This window comes from Rhinolophus hipposideros (genome assembly GCF_964194185.1).
Source record: "Rhinolophus hipposideros genome assembly, chromosome: 3".
NCBI classification, from domain to species: Eukaryota; Metazoa; Chordata; class Mammalia; order Chiroptera; family Rhinolophidae; genus Rhinolophus; species Rhinolophus hipposideros.
The window spans coordinates 62468319-62488990 of NC_138049.1; the positions used below are offsets into that span (position 1 = coordinate 62468319).

Sequence of the window (20672 nt, forward strand, 5' to 3'; positions counted from 1 at the left end):
TAGAGCCACTACGTATGTTAGATGTGAGAGGGCTGTAGGGGTCAGGTGATAAGCAGCGAGATTTGATACTTCTCCTGAAAAGACTGAAGGATGTGTTAAAGTACGTTGGGAGGCGTTTTAATAGACTTCTTACCTGTCTCTTCTGGGTTATGTGAAAAAGCCTATACTTGGTTCAGAAATGGACAAATCTGCTGTTGAAAACAACATGGTGACACCGGTTAAAGTGCCGTGTGCTTCCCCTGTGGCTTTCTCTACATAGGAACCTCCTCAGCTGTGTGCAGGAGATTGATGGCAGGCTGACGGAGCCTCTGCTCTACCCCGTGGCCTTTCCCCCTCAGGATGGGGTGCAGCAGTGGACGGAGAGGCTGCAGCATCTGGCCATGCAGAGCCAGATCCTGCTGGAGCAGCTCTCCTGGTTCCTCCAGTGCTGCCCCGCTGCTGGGCCAGCACCAGGCCAAGGGCACACTCAGGCGCAGGGTCAGCCTTCTGTCGCCTGTCCGGAAGTGCCAGAGCTCAGTAACGGACAGCGCTCTGGAGCAGCGCTGGATCTCATCCCATCAGATCTGAGCTACCCATCGCCAGTACCTGGAAGTCAGCTGCCCTCTGGTTGCCGGATGCGGAAACACGACCAACTCTGGCAACAGTCAACTTCAAGATTAGCAGAAATGCTGAATACCATTAAAACAATGAAAGCTGATGTCGACAGGATTAGGCAGCAGTCTTGTGAGACTCTCTTTCATTCTTGGTGAGTATGCCTATGCCTTTACTCTTCTCTGGGTGCCTGAGTACTTGTTCAGAGTTTAGTAATGCGGTAAAATTACGAAAGGGCTTGTGCTTCAGTCCTCTGTTTTTTCAGTGGATCTGCCTAGTGCTTTGTGGCATATGTTTAGCTGTAAATCTTCAGATACAACGAGTTTTGCCCTGCTTACATTTTAGTGGTTGTGTGTGTGTGTGTGTGTGTGTGTATATGTGTGACCCCTTCATTTCAATGTTGTGGCATTTCTTTGTTGCAGGAAAGATTTTGAAGTTTGCTCTTCTGGGCTGAGTTGCCTGTCCCAGGTGTCAGCTCATTTGCAAGGCCTAGAGTCCTTGTTCGTTCTTCCAGGGATGGAGGTTGAGCAAACAGACCAACAAATGGCATTAGTTGAGAGCCTGGAATATGTCAGAGGAGAAATTAATAAAGCCACAGATGACTTTGCTACCTGGAAGACACACCTACTCACTTCAGGCAGCCAAGGAGGTAAGTACTTTTCAGTATGGGAGTAAAAGCCCAGTGTAGGAACGATGTCCTGTAGGTGAAGTCCAGATAATCTTAAAGACACTTCATCATTTGTTCTAGAACTATCTATCCAGGGTTCTAAGGCAGACAGGTGTGGTTGGAACCCACAGCTCTTAACTTTTTTACCTTATTTGTTTGAGTCCCTTGCCTGCAGTTGTCGTGTCACTTTCTTTGTAACACGTGTAGGGAGACACCACAGGCTGTCTCGGCTGTTACAGCCACTTCTCCCCTCACTGGAAACTTGAGGGCGATATTTGAATGAAGTTGTGTTTATACACAACATGTTAACTATTATTTTCATATTTTTGGCATTCTTAGAGCAAAATTGATTTAATACAAGACGATAAATGTACAGGTTTATCTAGGACTATGTCTCATTAGCTTTGTACCCAGCTCAGCTGGGCAGTGGTTACTTACAGGTGGCTGTTTATAACAAATGAGAGTGGCTGATGATTTCCAGAGGCACTGAAGCAAATGGTCAGGGTTTTTGTTTCTTTTGTACCACGTTACTTTCTAGGAAACCAAATGTTGGATGAAGGGTTTGTGGAAGATTTTGCAGAGCAAATGGAAACTGCCATCCGGGCCATCCTTTTTGCCATCCAGAACTTAGTAGAAAGAGATCGTAAAAAGACAGAGGAGAACACTGACCAGACCAGCCCACACGAATATGATGGTATATGTCTGAAATCAGGCATGAATTAGTTTTATGCTTGACTTAATATTTTTATTTGATGATTTATTTTTGTGACTAAATATTTAAGGACTGATGTTAGAAATGGTGACTGGATGCATGCAGATGAAAAGGATTTATTTTCTGTTACTCATCATGCTGTTCTTTTCTGTGAATGAAAGAGGCAGCCGGCTTTGAGAGACTACAATCAGGACATCTAACAAAGCTCTTAGAGGAAGACTTCTGGGCCGATGTGAGCACTTTGCATGTGCAGAAAATAATTTCTGCTGTCTCTGAGCTGTTGGAGAGGCTGAAATCGTACGGTGAGGATGGCACAGCTGCCAAGCACACGGTAACCAACGGTTCTTTACAAGTTTCTCACTGTTGGGAGTGGGCTGAGCAAAGACAGTGGGTTGCACATCGCTCCATGTGGAAGAATCACTTAAGAATTTTATCTCTTTATGCATGTACATATCATTGACAAACTTTGAAAATCTTAGTTAAGGCTCGTCAGCTAATGGTTACAGTTGTAACATGCACAGGTGAAAAAATGCTAGCAATCCAGAAAATCCATTATTTGGGGATTCTTTCATCTCCTGCCTACATACTCCGGGGTATTTGATGTCAGTGGTGGATGTTGCTGCCGTCAGCTAATGCTTAATGGCTGCACTTTGCAAATACCACCCCTTTCACAATAAGCCAGCAGAGGAAGAAGTTGTCATCTCCATAATAAGCCCTGAGAAGCGACTTATTTTGTAGGGCATTGTATGTTATGCTGTAGCATTGCTTCCAGTGCTAACTTCGATTCCCCAAAAAATTTGTTTATAAACATTTCATTTTTTAAAAAAAACCGCAACCTTGTTAACTAAGTAAGACTTCAGGGGTTGAGAATTTAAAGTGTACTTTTGTGAGGGTTTGTGTGAATAAGGAGGAAATCTCAGTGAACAGGTGTGTGTGTGTGAATGTATTAAAATACACAAAAACACCAGTACATTTAATACACCCACAGTGTTGTACGGCCGTCATTGCTGCCTAGTTCCAGAACATTTTCATCGCTGTTTTATCACTGCACAGGAAAGCCGCTGGTCCCCACTAAGCAGTGTGAGCAGGCCTTCTCATGTGCTTTGCCCCCAGCTCTTCATCCAGTCTTGCTGCTTGTTGGTGCGCCTGGGCCCTATGCTCTCCAGGTATTCGGACCTCGTCCTCTTCTTCCTGACCATGTCTTTGGCAACTCACCGTACCACTGCAAAGCTGCTCTCTGTGCTTACCCAGGTCTTCACGGAGCTCGCCCAGAAGGTAAGGGTTGTGCGCCTGGTGCACTGTGGGGCAGCTGGTCCATTCTGTATCCATTAGTGTCCAGTGTGATGGGCTTTAATTTTGGACCTTCACAAATAGCAGGAGGTGATTTGCTCTCCCTGTGGATTTTTTAGGGCTTTGTCTGGCACCCTTTTACTAAGCCTGTTTCTACCAAAGTCTTAGAGCCTGCAGGTCCCCCACTGGTGAGCTCCCTAGACTCCAGAGGCTGTCTAAAGATGGCTTCTGTCTCTTCACACCCTTCTCTCCCAGTCCCCAATTCAAGCTAGACTTACAGGATAGGTGACTCCTTAAAGCTATTTTTCTTTAAATCATTTAATGTAATTATGATGAAATGGTGATGGGGCTGTTAGGGCTGTTAGTATTAGGTGGGGCATTTTTCTTCAGTGAGGACGTTATTCATTCATTCAGCCTGTGTACCCAGTACTGTGAAAAGCACTGAATTTATAGAGGTTGTAAATTCTACCCTTGAAATTCAGGAGCTGGAGATAGTCAAATCTAACAGACCCAACTTGGTGTGGTAAGTCTAATTAGTCATGGAGTATCCAGTTCTTGGACTCTTGAGTTTGTCACTTAACCTCTCTGGACCTCAGTTCCATTTGTGTAAAATGAGATCTGCCTACACTCCTTAGCATTTTTGTGAGAACCTCCTTCAATTGAACATATAGTTTTGTTTTATTTCCTTAGTATTCCAAGATTTTCTCCAAATCTAAATACAATGCAGATAAGATTCACTTGTGGAAGATAGGAATTCACAAACTGAAGGTGGGGTCTAGGCTTCTTGTAAGAGAGTTCTTAGTTCTAAGTATCTGGAATACTGGAAAGAGTTAAAAAAAAATGGGAGGCAAATCCATGCCTTGTATCTAGAGGATAAGTGTGTATATTTGTTTAATAAGTAAATGGGTGCATCTCAGATTTGCCCCCTCTATCTGATGGGTGCGTCCCATCCCTTCTTGGTGGAAACATTGTATTGCAAGACAGTGACAGGACAGTGTATGGTGAGGGTGCGCTGAGATTTGAGTCAGCTGTTTGTCCACTTGCAGCATTGCTCTGGTCTGACAGGTTCTAGAATGATTTGGGCCTGTCTACCTTGTGTGTGTGTTCAGGTGAGGTGTGGGGTTAGAAGTGGTTCTGATACAAGCAAAGTGCTGAGAGCCCATTGGCTGCCACAGCTGTGGCTGTAGTCATGTGCCCTCCGGGGCATTTGAATCTCTTCCTGTGGGGTCTCATTCTGCCTATGTCTAAACATATTTCTTTCAAAGTAATGTAGTTCAATGGTAAAATTAGATAAGTTAACTGAAATGTGTTTTTCAGTGAACTTTTTAAGAATATATGTCCTGAAAGTAAGTTTGCCTTTCTTTTTTTAAGTATCCAAATTACGTATATTCATATCATTTCTGAGTAGTGTTGAGGGAACTTGAAAGTAGGTTAGACATGGTGCTAAGATAGTAGATCTAGGTTGTAATTACAGCACTTAATCCACAGAAAGCTATTTCCTTGTAACTAAGTCACAGCTAGTGTTTGCCGGTTTTTAATTGGATTTTAATTCCTTGATTAACAGCTTATTTTTAACTTATTTTTAGTATGTTTTTATCTTCAGATTGACAGATACCTTGATAGTTTGTATACTCAATTTATGATTGACAGCCACTGTTTTCTTCTACGTTTTTTATTCATTTTTGTCCCATACACTAGTAGTTGATTTTGCTTTTCGACTATTTGCCAACATGACACAGTTTTGTTAACACTTCCCGGACATGACTAAGGTCTGACCTTATTCTCCACTCGAGACCCCATGCCCAGTGCCGGATTGCTCCATGCCTTGGCAGCAAACAGCTGAGACCAGATGTGGCATGTTCCCTCAGAGTGACAGGCTTACTTCAAGAGTTGAGGGGAAGGCATATTTTCTATGTATAAGAAAATTAACATTTTATTTGAGGAGCGTCACACAAAATTCTCTTCAATTTTGAAAGTAAAAATAAAATCTCCCACTTCATTATCTGCTTCAAGTTGCTGTGCTTCCAGGGTTACTTGTCTTTTCTCTCTCCTCTCCCTCCTCTCAGGCTAACTAATTTGAGAAGTAAATAAAAAGTAAAGAAGGACAAACTCCTTTGGGATTTAGACACTGAGAGATCCTTCTCTTCTTCAATGACTTGCTCCTAAATACTGTCTCTACTATACTTTAAAGTTTTGTCTTGGCAAAGTGGCAAATTACCAAACATCAAAGGTCTCTACAAAGTCAAAACTTCATGTTAAATCTGATGTCAAGCTTTGAAACTGCATAATAACTGTTATCACTAAAGAAAAAAAGAATGTCAAAGGTCCTCTTGTACTTCCTTTCCATCAGGTTTAAAATACTGAGCTGGAAAAAGAATTAAGCATTTGTTAAAAAAGTTTTTTTCTGTAGCAGGACTGGAAATCCCTTTTTTTATTGCTTTTGTGCCTAACTGTTCACTCTTTATTTTCAAGGGATTTTGCCTACCCAAAGAATTTATGGAAGATGCAGCAGGAGAGGGAGCAACTGAGTTCCATGACTATGAGGGAGGTGGGATTGGAGAAGGTGAGGGTGTGAAGGATGTGAGTGACCAGATAGAAAATGAAGAACAGGTACGTTTTCACATGCCTGAAGTATGTGTACAGTGTACAGAAGCTCGCGCCATTTCCCCTTTCTTATGAGTATTTAAATTACACACATAAATAGCAATGGTTTTCAAACTGATCTGTGGAACCCTAGAAATACTGGAGTGTGAGGAGTGGGTGTAAATAAAAAACTTAAAGACCACAGAAAGGAACTTTGCAACATAGCCATTGGTTATGGCTATAATTTGAGAGGGAAATTATTTTAAAAATTTTAATTTTAAGTGGGGAGATTTTTGCTGATGATTTTCTAGAGAGTATTTTTGGTAGTGATTGATTGAAGATAAAAAACTTTTAAGTCATAATTGCGTTAAATAATGCCAATGTTATTAACAGGTTTTATTGCAGTGTGTCTTTAAAGCATGGTGAAAATTCCAATGTTTTCTTTTTTTGATTGGAATCAAGAATACTTTTGAAATATTCAGATACTTTGGACTAAGACTGTTGTGTTGCTTTTTAAAATGCCTATCTCATTTGGGAGTGATGTTTTTTTTTGGGGGGTATGCATATTATTGTTAGTCATTTATATTAACCAACTTAACTTGAAGAAATAAGAAGTAATGGGATTTTTTTTTAAATCACTTACATTGTAAATCTAAAGCAGACCATGAATTTCTTTTTAAGGTATGGTTATAGCTATTAAAAATAAAGGAACAAGCCAATTCAAACCTCCCGTCTCTGTGAAGGGAAAATTGGAAATAAATAAAAAAAAACAAAAGAGCACTGCTAGTGTTTATGTGGTAGAGATCTTTCTAATATGTAGTAGATAGCATATCTATATGTATTTGTTTTCTAGGCTTTTGTGTAATTTCCCAAATTTAACTTAATCAGCATGCAGTACTTTTCTAACAGAAAAAATAAAGTTAAAAGGTAAACCTTATAGAAAAAGTACAACCCAATGCAAAAACCATTAAGAGGGATGAAAAGCTATCAGAACAATATGACAGTATTAAATGAAGTGTATTTATAGAAATTAGGGTCAAAGAAAATATGCAGGGCAATACTATAAATAAACAGAATGAGGTATATTTATATGTATCGACATGAAAACATATCTAAGAGATGTTGCAAGTTAAAAAAAATAAATTGCAAAACAGTTGGTAAAGCATGATTCCTTTTTTTGTTTAAAATGATGTTGGGAGGCAGGTATTGATACGTAACACCTATATTACTATTCATGGTGTGTTTATAGATAAAACAATGCACCAGAATGTCACTGGTGGTAATTCTTTGGGAGTTTTGGAAGATGGTGGTGCCATAAGAAATTGACTCTTTCTGTTGAGTTTAGATTTCTTTTAATAAGATTTTATTACTTTTGTATATTAAAAAATGACTTTTAAAATTCAACCATAATGAGATAACAGTCATGAATCTTTTGCCCCAAATATCACATAGGGTTTATAAGAATATGTAGTTTAAGGAATAGTAAACAAAATTACATTCACAGATGGTTACTATCTTTGAGATCAAAATGACAAAAATAGATATTAAAGATACGGACAGTATAGTAAGATTGATGATTTCTTTTATCCTACAGACAGAGAATACATATTCTTTTTTAAATGCGGATTTTTTAAAACAATTCACATGAAGAAAACCTCAAAAAATTCTATATTCTATAATCACAAATGCATTAAAACTGGAAATTAACTACAGAAATGTTAAAGCAAACCAGAAACTATCATGTGTGGTTATCTCTATTGGTTCTCCTTTTTATCTCACCAGAGATAACTTTATAGCATTAACCTTGGCATTGATGTATTTATAGTCTATTTAGAGCTGAATAAACATTAGTTAAGCTACCTTTTTTTTTCCTTTTTAATTTAGGCAGAAGATACATTTCAGACGGGTCAAGAAAAGGATAAAGAGGATCCTGACTCAAAATCCGACATTAAGGGCGAGGATAATGCCATTGAGATGTCAGAAGACTTTGATGGGAAAATGCATGACGGGGAACTTGAAGAACAAGGTTTGAGATTATCACTGCATTCTTGTTTTTGAAAAATAAACATTTTATCCAGGAAATCACATGTTCCCAGTTAGGAGTCTGTTGTCAACATTAACATAATGCATGTGCCATCACCATCTCCACCGAGGTAGGAATCTGTAGTCAGTTTTGGAGATTCTTCTGTGAGTAAACTGAGGCACTGCCTGATGCTCCGCTGCCTGGTGTGCTCAGTGCCGTGAGTGGGTGGTGCCCTTCAGGGAAGTGCCGAAGACCAGGGACATGGTCACAGACAGAGCTTGGCCTCAGCTCAAAAGTAAATTGTTCAGGGTGCTTTTCCAAAAATAACTGTTTTTTTCCAAATTACAAAAATAATAGACATTTGTTGTAGACGATTTGGAACAAAAATGCAGGAACGAAATAGGTACCCGTTAGACCTGCCACCCAAACCATTTAATAAATTTTGGTTTATTTCTTTCCATTTATTGCATACATATGCTGGGGGTGCCAAAAAATGTATACACATGGTTTGTATTCATCTTTTATTATCGGTATCTATTGAGTATTACAATTTTAATACAGTTTTTTTCCTTCAAATGTGTATACATTGTTTTGGCACCCTCTGTATATGTACGCATATACTCATAGACCATAAATAGTTCTATCATCGCTTTGTTTTGTTTAACATATTATGAGCATTGCCCTTGTCATTAAAAAATGATTGAGAATATAATTTTTTTACAGCATATCATCATCTGTCATATATTTGTACCATAATTAAGTTATTGCTCTAAATTTCTGTCCAACGCTTAATTTGAGATACAGTGTCTTATTCTAAGCAAAATTGTTGCAGAAATGAGAGCTGATCTCAGAGTAGAGGTTGAGCAAAGACAGTGGCAGGGAGATTCTAATTGAGTGCGCTGTACACAGGATTGTAACTGTTGGATAAAGTCACAGAAGTGTCGTATGTCGGGGATGGGGGTGGGACCTTGGAAATCACGCTGTCTGACTCTGACATTTCACAGATACGGAACAACCCATGTGGTTGTTCAGTCCCATCCTGACAGCTGTGCCCCCACCATTCTTACAGCATGTTCACATAACACGTTACTGACTTCCTTGTTCTTTCAAACAGTTTGCAAAACACAGTAGGACTAGTTCAGCAGACCCAAAGGCACCTGCCAGCCAGTAGAGTAGTGTTCTGTAGGAGCGGGCAGCCCACCCTGGCTGTGGGCCCATCTCTCCTACACACACAAGACCAGGTGAGTTCGGGGATCTGCCTAACTAAGCTCAGTGCCTTCCCTTTCAGAAGAGGATGGTGAGAAATCAGATAGTGAGAGCGCAGACCTGGACAAACAGATGGGTGATCTGAACGGTGAGGAAGCTGACAAACTAGATGAGAGGCTCTGGGGTGATGAGGAGGAGGAGGAGGAGGAGGAGGAAGAAGACAGTACAACTGAAGAAACGGGACCAGGAATGGATGAGGTAATTTTTAAAGGATTCCCTCGTCCCATGGTCCCTAGCTTGAGAGGGGCAGTCGTCCCACCAACCACCACTTCCTTTTCTGTCTTTGTTTTCCTTCCTCTCTTTCTGCCATCTCTCTTTTTCCTTTTTTCTCTCTATATCTTACTGACTGATTCAGACCTAAAAGCGTAGCCTGACCCGAGCCATCCCACGTGTTACGGAGGAGGGACGTTACGGAGGCTCTGATTCTGCTTTTGGCCACTGAACTGCTCCAGTTCCCTGCGTAGGAGAACTCACAGGCTAGGGTGACACTGCAGCCACACAGAGTGACCCACCCTGGTGTTCACACACCTGCCATTACCCTGCAATCTGGACAGACCCAGACTCTTCTGTCCAGGTTATGGACGATGCCCCGTCAGCTGGATATTCCCGGGGGATAGGCCCAGCAGGCAGTTATACATGTCTAGGGGCTGTGCTAGGGAGAGTCAGCCTGTGTGAAAGCAGTTTCTTAGATTGCTTCCATCTTGCCTTCGTGATGATTTCGTACTTTTCCTGCCTGTGACATTTAGGAAGACTGTGGACTTGTTGCTAAAGATGACAACTTGGATTCTGGGAAGTCAAACAGAGATAAAAACCATCAAAATAAGAAAGAAGAAAAGGAAGAAGCAGAAGCTGATGATGATGGACAAGGCCAAGACAAAATTAATGAACAAATAGACGAGGTAATGAGGATTCAGAACAGATCCCTGTCCTGATTCAAGGCCAGGACACTGGACTGCACAGCTCTTAGGGGGTGTCGCGCAAGTTTTGCCTATTCAGATGTTTTCCCATTGTCTTGTAAAAGAACATGTAACAGAACCTCTTAATAGGACATAGAATAGCTAACTGTTAGTTACCAGTGAGGTAGTCTTCATGCTGTGTGGGCTCATGCTGAAGTTTGAAAGCTAAACTTCTCATAAACTTCAGTTCCTTCTTTGAGAGTAACACAGGACTTTTCACCAAAGTGGAGAAGCTACACAGAAAATGAAGTTTGAAATTCCAACATGAAAATTCTAAAAATGTTAGTAAAATTCTAATGTGTGCTAGTAATTTTAGGGCAGAGACATTGTATTCTTTCAGCTAAGAGCTGATTGTGCATGAATGCTACTTTTAAAAAAGTTTTACATTTTTATTATTTTCCTGTTCTCTTCACTGTTCAGAGGGAATATGATGAGAATGAGGTAGACCCTTACCATGGCAATCAGGAAACGCTGCCGGAACCCGAGGCTTTGGACCTTCCAGATGATTTGAACTTAGACAGTGAAGACAAGAATGGAGATGAAGACACAGACCATGAAGAAGGAGAAGGTAGGTTTTTCGAAACCTAAAGACCAGTTGGAACTCATGGGAAATGAGCACTAACTGATTTCTCTTTAGGCCAATGTCATGGCCAGGTCATTAATCATGTCTGGTCAGCTCAATTCCAGTTTGCAAAAATTATTTGCTGTTTCTTTGTAGTGTTTCTCATCTGAGTAGATGTAAAGCTTGCAAACCAGCCGGTCTCTCTCACTACTGTCATTTTTAGTTCTGTTTAGTTCTGTTTAACGCTGCTGTGTGTGGGTGGGACTTCATCGCATACGGCTCCATCTCCCCACAGCCATCCATCACTGTGTGGCCCATCTCATGGGTTGATGTAAATACTGCCCAGTGGGGTATACCCAGGCTTCTCATGTAGCCCAGTGACAGCTTTTTTAGGGAGATGATTGTTTCTGTTACTGATTGTTTTGCTTATGTATTTAGCCTGAAGTACAACGTTATACTAGGGAATGAAATTGAATAATCTCAAGAAAAATCAGTTACAAGGCACATGACAATAATCTGGTGCTTTTGCCATCCATCGTTCAATCTGGGTGACTGCCCTAGAGAGTCGTCTGGTTTTAGTTGGAAGTGTTGAGGAGACGGTGCTATTGTAATAGTGGGCCTCCGCCGTGGCAGGTAACCACACAGAAGGATGGCAGCTAGCCTCACTCTGCTTCTTAATCAATCAGTGACGTATTTGGTAAAGCTTAGAAAAATTTGAAAATACCTTTTCGGAAGAAAAATAGCAAATTGCAAAAGAAAAGGTATTATTTATGTAAAAATTTAATACAAGAAACAATACCATGTATTTACGGGTATGTCAAATGTACGAAAACGTGGGAAGGAAGAACATACAGCTTCAGGTTATGATGACATCTAAGGAAGTAGGAAGATAGTTGTATGCAGAACCATTTATTTTTTAAAAACGAGACAGATGTTTGATATAAATGTGAGTATATGGTTCTCATAAATTTAAAATCCATTCTCCATTTAAAGTTTTGGTACTTAGAAATAAATTTGTGAACTTGCTACTTAATTATTAGGTTGGTGCAAAAGTAATTGCGGTTTTTGCATTTTTTTTTTCTTTTAACCTTTTAAACTGTAATTACTTTTGTACCAGCCTAATAGAACCATTTGGTTAAGGAATCGATACAGGCTTTCCTGATGCTCAGAACATTCTTTGCTCTGCGAATTTCTAGTTTACTTTTTAAGCATAGTATAAGTTGTTGCTTCTGAAGCTATTTCATTAACTTAAAATTTTAGAATATGACTTCCACTTTAAATTTCACCAGCAAGCAAGCATAAAATGAAGAAAATGAAAATACACTAATAGTGTAACAACCCATTTGCCGTAGAAAAACATCCAGGCTCATTTTAAGCTATTGTATGTATAAACTAAGGAGCAGTTATTTTAAAGAATTATTTGCTAACAAAATAACTTATTTCTGAAGTGGCCACAGTATAGAAAAGCTCTTTAAATAAAACTTTTTCAACTAGGGTTGTTTACATTTGTATATGTGTTATATTTTTTGTGTATGATTAAAGAATGATGACCACCAATTATTCCTACTGATATTTGAAAATTAGATTGTCATTTCCTGTTGTGGTGGCTTTTAGGATTTTTTAATGGATTACATATTATTTAAAGAAGTACACCACCCAATCAATTGTAAGTAATATTAAGTGCAGTTTAGAACAAGGTTAGGTAAAATTTTTCTGTGAAGGGTCAGATAATAAATTAGGCTATGCAGGCCCTAAGCTGTGACAGAGTTCACACATACTCAGTTTTGCTATTACAGTGTGAAAGCAGCGTAGGCAGTGCAGAGTAGGTGGGGTAAACACTTAAGTAAGCGAATGGATGAGGCTGTGTTCCCATAAAACCTGATTCACAGAAGCTTGTAGATGGTCAGATTAGGCCCATGGGCCAAAATTTGCCAACTCCTGGTTCAAGAATAATAAAACATTAAAAAAATAAATAAATAAAAATAAAAATAAAAAAGAATAATAAAACAAAACACTTAGGTAACTATGTCCCATCTTAAGAAATTATTGTTGGTTTCTTAAATTCTGTGTTCGTTTTTTTTTTTTTTTAAATCTACCCAGAAGAGAATCCTTTGGACATTAAAGAAAAACCCCTGGACACTGAAGAAGCAGGTCATGAAGCTGAGGACGGGAATGAAGAGACTGACTCTGACCAGAATGAAGGTCAGGGTCCACATGAACCTGAGGAAGGCGCCAGTGAAGCTGACAAGGCAGAGGGGGAGGAAGAGATGGACACAGGCGCTGGTGACCACGACGAAGGACCAGGTGAACATCCTGAAGAGAGCTCAGAAGATGAGGAGCAGCCGTCTTTGGAGGACAAGGATGAGGATGCGGAAGCCTGCGAGGAAAGTGCAGACAATGGCGTCTCTGTTGACCAAGGTCTCCAGCCTCAGGTATTGTGAGGTGTCGGCTTGTCTTACATTAGAAATAATAATGAGGAGCAGGAGGAGGAATAATCTTATTCCCACTAGAATTTCCTTTAGGCCACTTCTCCATCACCAGGGGGCGCTGCCAAGCAGCTTTCAGTTTCTCTTTCAGACCCTCTGTGGCTGACCCCCTCCCTGCAGACTCCCCCTTGGTGAGGAGTGGGGTGTCTGGCTGTCTGCTTGCTGTAGGGGTTCCCCACCTCGTGTTCTTTCCCCCAGAGCATTTAATGCTGTGTTTCATTTCCCTGCAGAAGGAGGAAAAAGAGGAAGAAGAAGGGGAGGACTCAGAAGAACAGGTGCCAGAGGCTACGGAGAGGAAGGAGCATGACTCCTGTGGGCAGACAGGGCTGGAAAATGTGCAGAGCTCACAGGCTGTGGAGCTGGCCGGGGCCGCGCCTGAGAAGGAGCAGGGCAAGGAGGTGAGGTGCCCTTGTCACCTTGGCCAGCTGCCTCTCAGAAGGGTCTCCCTGTCTGAAATCTCGTTTTCCTTAGAAGTTGTTGGCTGTACGTGTGTTGTTTATTTGCTGTTGATATTTAAACTATCTCTCATTCTGTGAGAAAACGATTGCAGATCTATTTTATATGCCATAACAAACCCCACAATATTTGTTGCACACTGTATTTAAATGATGTGCTTAATGAGAAAAAGTTTTTAGACTGGTAGTTCTCTGTGGGAGAATCAGGTTCATGTTATTTTTTAGAATGTTCCCAAGGAAGGAAAAGTAGAATTCAGACTACATGCAATAATGTGCCTCTAATATAGTGCTTCCCTTTTCCTCACTATTCACCAGGTTTCTAAACATTTTAATTTAGAAAGCAAAGCACTTCTCTTTTCCTTGACATAGAGTGATGTGTTCTGTATATGGCTACGCTTTGGGCCGCTTGCATGCTATGAAAAGAGCACCAAGTCAGAGGACCTGCTGCTACGATGATGACTTTCAAGTCCTTTAGTCTCTCTAAGCCCCCGTTTTCTCTCCAATAACAACTGTATTCTTATGCTCTCTCCACCCCATTTATTAAGCACCCATTAGGTGCTAAGCATCTTCATTGCTTCAGCAAGTCCTCAGGATAGCCCCTGAAATAGCGGATATTATTGTTCTTTGTATTTTCTCCATTTCATATTTGAGTTAAATAACCCTCAGTAAAATTAAGTGGCAATCTCAAAGGTACACAGTTGGTTGCTGGAGAAGCCTGGTTTCTATTCGAGGTCTGTCCTGCCCTTGTACTCCTGTAGACAAAGAACTAATCAGCCGTGCAAAGCGAAGTCACCCCGCAGGGTGACAGATCTGGCTCTAGATCTTTTCTGTTTCTGCCCACGGGCCAGGCTTTAGTCATGGGTGAGTTCCAGAACAGGCAGGCAGGTGTGATTATCGGAGGTGAGAATAACGCTGAGAGAACCGGTGCACAATGCAGTGCAGGAACCAGGTGCAAGATAGCTTCCTTCTCCCTCATTCTTTCTTCCTGCCTTGGGTTTTATAGGAACACGGGAGTGGAGCTGCAGATGCAAACCAGGCAGAAGGCCATGAATCCAACTTCATTGCCCGTTTGGCCTCCCAGAAACAGACCAGGAAAAACACACAGGTCTGTATGACTCTTCAACTAAACTAAAGTGTAAGCTGCATGTGGAAAAAGATGCTCTAAATGTAGTGATTTAAAAAAAAACAACCAAACCACATTCCCTGCCTTTGCTGTCCCTGTCCCTGCCCCTCCAGACATGATGGCAGCCCTGATGAGCAGACTAGGGCCGTGGGGCTCTCCCAGTGGAACCCTGTCAAAGGGGTTCTTCGCTCTGCAGGGATGCAGAGACACAACCCCAGCCCAACCCCGTTCCTGTTAGGGAGTCTAGGAGCCTGGTGCTGTGTGCTACCCAGCACCAGCAAGTAGTTCTCTTTGCACTGTCCATAGTCTTTTATGTTTTAAATACAGAATTTTTTAATAGGGTGTGATTCATGCACATTATACAAAATTAGTCTATAAACACCAAGCCCCTAAAAAGCTTCCATCCTGTCCCTGTCCTCAAGCCACCCAAGGAACCCTCCCCAGAGCAAATTGGTGCTACCAGTTTTGTCCTCTTTCGGAGATCTTTTTTGCATATGCAACGTGTGGTTGTATGTGTGGGTGTACATGTGTGTGTTTCTTTACTGCCTCGCCCTTATTCAGATATAAAAGTATGTCAGAGATTATTCCGTGTATGTATATCAAGACTTGTCCATTCTTTTTAACGGCTGCACTGAATTCCATTTCCGTATGGCTGCACCTCATTTACTTACCCAGTCCCCTATGGATGGACATTGTGGTTATTTTTGTGTCTTTTTGCTATTAATAGACAAGGCTTTGATGAATTTCCTCATATTTCCCACAGAGTTTTAAGAGGAAACCTGGACAGGCCGACAACGAGCGCTCCATGGGTGATCACAATGAGCGCGTACATAAAAGGCTGAGGACGGTGGACACGGACAGCCCTGCTGAGCAGGGGCCACCCCGGCCCCAGGCCCAGCTGGAGGACGCAGATGCATTTGAGCACATTAAGCAAGGGAGTGACCCTTACGATGCACAGACCTACGGTAGGTGCAGGGAAGGCATGTCCTTTACGCGCTGAACTCTGAGAGCTTATGCTGTATGACTGTGCCCGTCCGGGGTTATTATAAATGCATTTTAGGAGGGAGAGGGATGGGTTTTTAAAACTACTTTCTCTCTAATAACTGTGCACAAATGCAAATTGTTTTTAGCTTACAGGTATCTGTAGCCAAGTGCAAATGCTCAGGGTTTCTGGGCCTTCTGTAAGCCCAGTAAATCTCCTTGGTAACCACTGACCACATCTGAACCCAGCGCTGATCTCAGTGTTTCTGAGCACTGGACATTTCATCGTCACCTTGAGGGGGGTCCTTGCAATGGCAAGAGCGGTGGACTTGAAATACACGTTTTCTTTATAAGTGAACAATGGAGGGAAAAAAGTCTCAGCACAAGAAGGGAGTAGTCAGTTGTCCATCAGTGTCCCCTTCTAGTTCTCGGTGACATTTCACTGTTTGAGTCCTAATGAGTAAGGTTGATAATGTCTACCTATGAGGATAGTACAAAAACGACTACCTGTGCTGTAGATTACTTTTTTCTCTTCTGTCCCTACTTGTTAAAAAAAATAAAGCAGTAATAATAATAATAATAATAATAATAATAATAATAATAATAACTACCATGTTTTGAGCTTTTACTTTGTGCCAAACACTGTTCTGAGCCTTTGCTACATGGTCATGGAATCTCTCCAATCCTCTCATGAGCGAGCTTATCTCTGTTTTACAGATGAGCACACTGAGGCCAAAGAAGTTTAGGAACTTGTCCAAGATCAGGATGCTGGATTCCCACGCTGGTCTTTCTATGTCCCATGTTATACTCTTAATCACTACCGTTTCTCCACCCATAACTTAGTAATGGGAGTAATTCTGTTAGCTGCTCTGAATCACATGTCCCTCCTGTTTATTCTGGTTCAGTGTCTGAAACCCAGCTCAGCATCCTACTTCTGTGGCCACATGTATAGTTACACTGTATCCTTGTAGCTTCTGTGGGAGGTAGAGAATAGGCAGTTACATCAATGAGTCAGTAGGACATCTTGGGCACAGACAAGCCAGCACTGTGTCCAAGCCACAGAGCTGGTCAGTGGTAGAACCAGCATCAGTAGAATCTTGGAAGGTAGAAATGACAGAAACCACACCCGCTCGTGGGTTACTTTGTTCTGCAAAGACCTAGCCTCTGTGTGCTTTGTTGGCAGATGTAGCCAGCATGGAGCAGCAACAATCTGCAAAAGACTCCAGCAAGGAGCAGGTCCAGGAGGAGACGGAGGATGCTTTTATGGACATGGAGGAGCAGGAAGAGCTGAAAGCAGTCGACACGGAGCAGCTGAAGCCAGAGGAGGTCAAATCCAGGGCCACGGCAAGCTCCGGTGAGCCCTACGAGGGCAGCAGGCCCCGCCTAGGCTCTCTGACGTGGAGAAGTTGCTGCTCTTGTGCTGTAGTCTAGTCTGGTCTATTATTTCCACATTCTAACCCATACCTTAGACATTCATTTGCCTGTAATAATTTCACTATCCTTCGTTTGGCAGTGGAAAGGTAGAGGAGACCTTCGAAACTTGAGTTTCAGTCAAAATCTTATCAGTCTTTTTAAAATAAAAGAAGAAAACAGGATAGGTCACTTACTCCAGTTGTAACAAGAAGATATATTCTTGATTATTAGAGAAATAATATTTTCAATTATATGAAAATACATAATACTAGCATAAATGCAGTATAATATTTAAATAGAATGGGGAAAATGCATGTGAGAAAATAACGAAACTCCTTACATACAGTTCCATTTCATAGTTGACCAAGTGCTATTAGTAGGCAATTTATAAGAAAAAGTATTCAACACATTAAAAAATAACTTTAATGTAAAAAATAACTATCAGCAATGGAATAAATGCAAATACAAAAAAACTTGACAGATTCAAGTTTTTTCTTCTGTTTACTTCCTGTCCTCTCAGGGGTGTTAGAATGATTGAGTGGCCATTATGTGACAGTGGAAAAGGCACAGTTCTGGGATTAGACTTGCTTAGATTCAAACCCACACTTTGCCTTTTTATTCACTTCACAGGTTGATGCACATTATGCATCTTTTCTTTGATTCAGTTTCCTCATCTATGAAATGGAACTATGATTTTATTTAGTTTTAATTTTTTATCAAAGTTTTACCTACACATAGTTTAAAGAATCACGCAGTTCCACGAGGCTTGTCAGCTTAAACTCTAGCGCTCATATGCCCACCTCCCAGAAAAGCCACCTTTAACATCAGGGTGGGGAGGAGGAGAAGTTAGTGGAAAAGAACTGGCAATGACTGACTCAAAAAGAAGAGGTGGAACCAGTATGTGGAAATGTGTTGGGCAGTGAATGAATGAAGTTTGAGTAATTGCTAAGATTGACAGGCAACCATGAAGGCTGTCTTTATGTTAATGTATTGTGATACGTAAAATTCTGTCTTTATATGAAAATAGGCTTTGACGAGATGGAGATGGAGACCCAAACTGTTAACACAGAGGAAAACCAAGACCCCAGGACAGACAAATCCCACAAGGAGACGGAGAATGAGAAACCAGAGAGAAGCCGAGATTCTACCATTCATACAGCCCATCAGTTCCTTGTGGACACGATTTTCCAGGTACTAAAACGTTCACAAGTTAATTTATGTTGGTTAAGTAGCAAGAATGTGGAATCTAAAAAACAAACAAAACAGAAACAATCTGATAGATATAGAGAACATTTTGATGTGAGGGGGTTGGAGGATGGATGAAAAGGGGGAAGGGATTAAGATGTATAAATTGCTAGTTATAAAAACAGACGCAGGAATGTAAAGTACGGCACAGGGAATATAGTCAATAATATTGTAATAACTATGTATGGTGTCAAATGGGTACTAGACTTATCACGGTGATCATTTCATAAGTTATATAAATGTCTCATCACTACGTTGTACACCTGAAACTAATATAATATTGTGTGTCAAGTGGAATTGAAAAATTACAAAAAAAGAAAAATGACTATTCAGAGAGTGATAAAAAAAGAATCTTTGACTTAATGCCTGCATTTAGGAAGAGCCGATTAACCAAGTTGTTTCCCTAATTGTTTGACTTAATGGCAATCTAGGTTTACCAAAGAGTATTTTAATTATTGATATCTTCATGAGAATTTGTTTTGCCGGGATGGATTTATAAATGTTAAAATTTCCTTTATCCATCTTGTCTCCACAAATGGGAAGCAGAAGCATGGTTGTCTGGCATCTTACTGTACTTACATTACATTTGTTTATGTTTTACGTTTTAGGGTCATGTAGTGAGTTCATAGTGCAGGGAGGAAGGCAGCCAGTGATGGAGTCGGCACTTCCAACCCGGCTGCTTCTCATCTGTGGGTTGTTTGTTTGTTTTTGTCTTAGCCCTTTTTAAAAGATGTCAGGGAGTTAAGACAGGAGCTGGAGAGACAACTGGAAATGTGGCAACCACATGCATCTGGAAATCCAGAAGAAGTAAGTCACTGGTCTTTTTATAAACTATTTTGAGTTTTAGTAAGATACAGCAAACTTAATAAGTTGTTAGCTCCAATAACCTTTGTAAAAGGGTCTGAGTATATAGAGAATAAAAGTACAATCCCAAAGCCTAAATCTGTCCATTGCTTTCTGCCTGCTTTGTCACTAGACCTGTAACTTTAACTAAAACAGAGAGAAACTGACTTGTTTAAATCTTGAACTTCTGTTGCTCACTATGTAATGGATGTAATAGATGTGACAGCAGTTGAAAAACAGGGCAGAAAGACACTGTGTCATCCTCAGACTAGGCCCCTTGGAATGCTGCCAGCTGGCGTAATGTGGATCAACCAGAAGTTTCTTTTTTAATGACTTTGCTTCCTAAATTTATTGTATATACACATATTTCAGTTTTATGTTTGTTAACCATCATCCCCACCACATAATGTGTATTTTGTTTTGTTTTTAATTAGATTTAGGTGCACAAAACAAAGTAATAGTTAGATGTTTATCATTTATATCCCTCACACTCTGTCAACTCCCCTCCCCCCATCCACTACCCCTCTGACATCGCATACAGCCAATACATTTCCACTGTCTCTATTCCTAATGCTGTACTCCACTTCTTGTAAATGTGTGTGTGTGTGTGTATATATATATATGTATATATATATATAATATATACGATATATACATGTCATATATGTATATAATTTTGTAGTTGACATCATAATGTGTATCGGCTGCTCTGTCATAGTTGGCAAAAAAAGTTGTGGCAAGGAAATAAGCACACTGTTGATTGTGTTACTTGAGAGATTTGCACTTGTCACTTTGGCTTTTGAAACATGACCCGGAGAGCCCATGATTAAGTGGCTGGATCTGCCGGCACCAAAATTACCATTCCCAGCTCACTCTCCTCAAGAAGGGTACAGGTTACCCTCTATGTAAGTGATGTGAATCAGGCATTGGTTTGGTCATGAATTCCAATATTTTACTGCCTTGTTTCATTCCTTCTCAGTTGCACCTGTGGATTGTGGTTTTGGTGGAAGGGGAGACATTTTTCATCAAGTGAATTAGAGTGCAGCTTGCTAAGAGAAGCTTTAAAGTGCTTCTGTCGAGAATGTCCATGCACGTCATTGTCTACTACTTAGCTTCAAGCCTTCATCTTGCTATGATGGCTTTAGCCCTGACATTCCAAGGGTCATTTACATGTTGTTGCAATTGTCACAGGAGAAGGCTGCAGCAGAGATGTGGCAGAGTTACCTGGTCTTAACGGCGCCTCTTTCACAACAGTTGTGTGAACAGCTCCGTCTCATATTAGAGCCTACCCAGGCAGCCAAACTGAAGTAAGTCTTCTCCACTGACGCACTCAGCGCCCTAAAAAGATGTAGTGTCGCCTTTTCTGCTGAGCTCAGCACCTCACCACTTATGGTGCTGGCTCTGAGGTTGCCATTTCTACTGCCCAGGCCACCAGTATGGTGTTCCTTACCCTAATTCATGTTCTCTCTATCACAG

General features: G+C 40.9%; 1 protein-coding gene across 2 annotated transcripts in view; it reads left to right on the forward strand.

Annotated features, from left to right (window-relative positions):
* Positions 1–20672, forward strand: part of MDN1 (midasin AAA ATPase 1) — a 130699-nt gene that overhangs the window by 103533 nt on the left and 6494 nt on the right. For both annotated transcript variants that reach the window (XM_081045201.1, XM_081045202.1), the window contains exons 79-96: positions 260–745; positions 1014–1240; positions 1797–1952; positions 2132–2301; positions 3084–3245; positions 5733–5870; positions 7728–7869; positions 9155–9330; positions 9879–10031; positions 10509–10656; positions 12751–13082; positions 13367–13534; positions 14595–14696; positions 15478–15679; positions 16879–17049; positions 18136–18299; positions 19071–19160; positions 20388–20503. In XM_081045201.1, the coding sequence (XP_080901327.1) occupies positions 260–745; positions 1014–1240; positions 1797–1952; positions 2132–2301; positions 3084–3245; positions 5733–5870; positions 7728–7869; positions 9155–9330; positions 9879–10031; positions 10509–10656; positions 12751–13082; positions 13367–13534; positions 14595–14696; positions 15478–15679; positions 16879–17049; positions 18136–18299; positions 19071–19160; positions 20388–20503 (3303 nt within the window). The remainder of the gene's footprint in view (positions 1–259; positions 746–1013; positions 1241–1796; positions 1953–2131; positions 2302–3083; positions 3246–5732; positions 5871–7727; positions 7870–9154; positions 9331–9878; positions 10032–10508; positions 10657–12750; positions 13083–13366; positions 13535–14594; positions 14697–15477; positions 15680–16878; positions 17050–18135; positions 18300–19070; positions 19161–20387; positions 20504–20672) is intronic.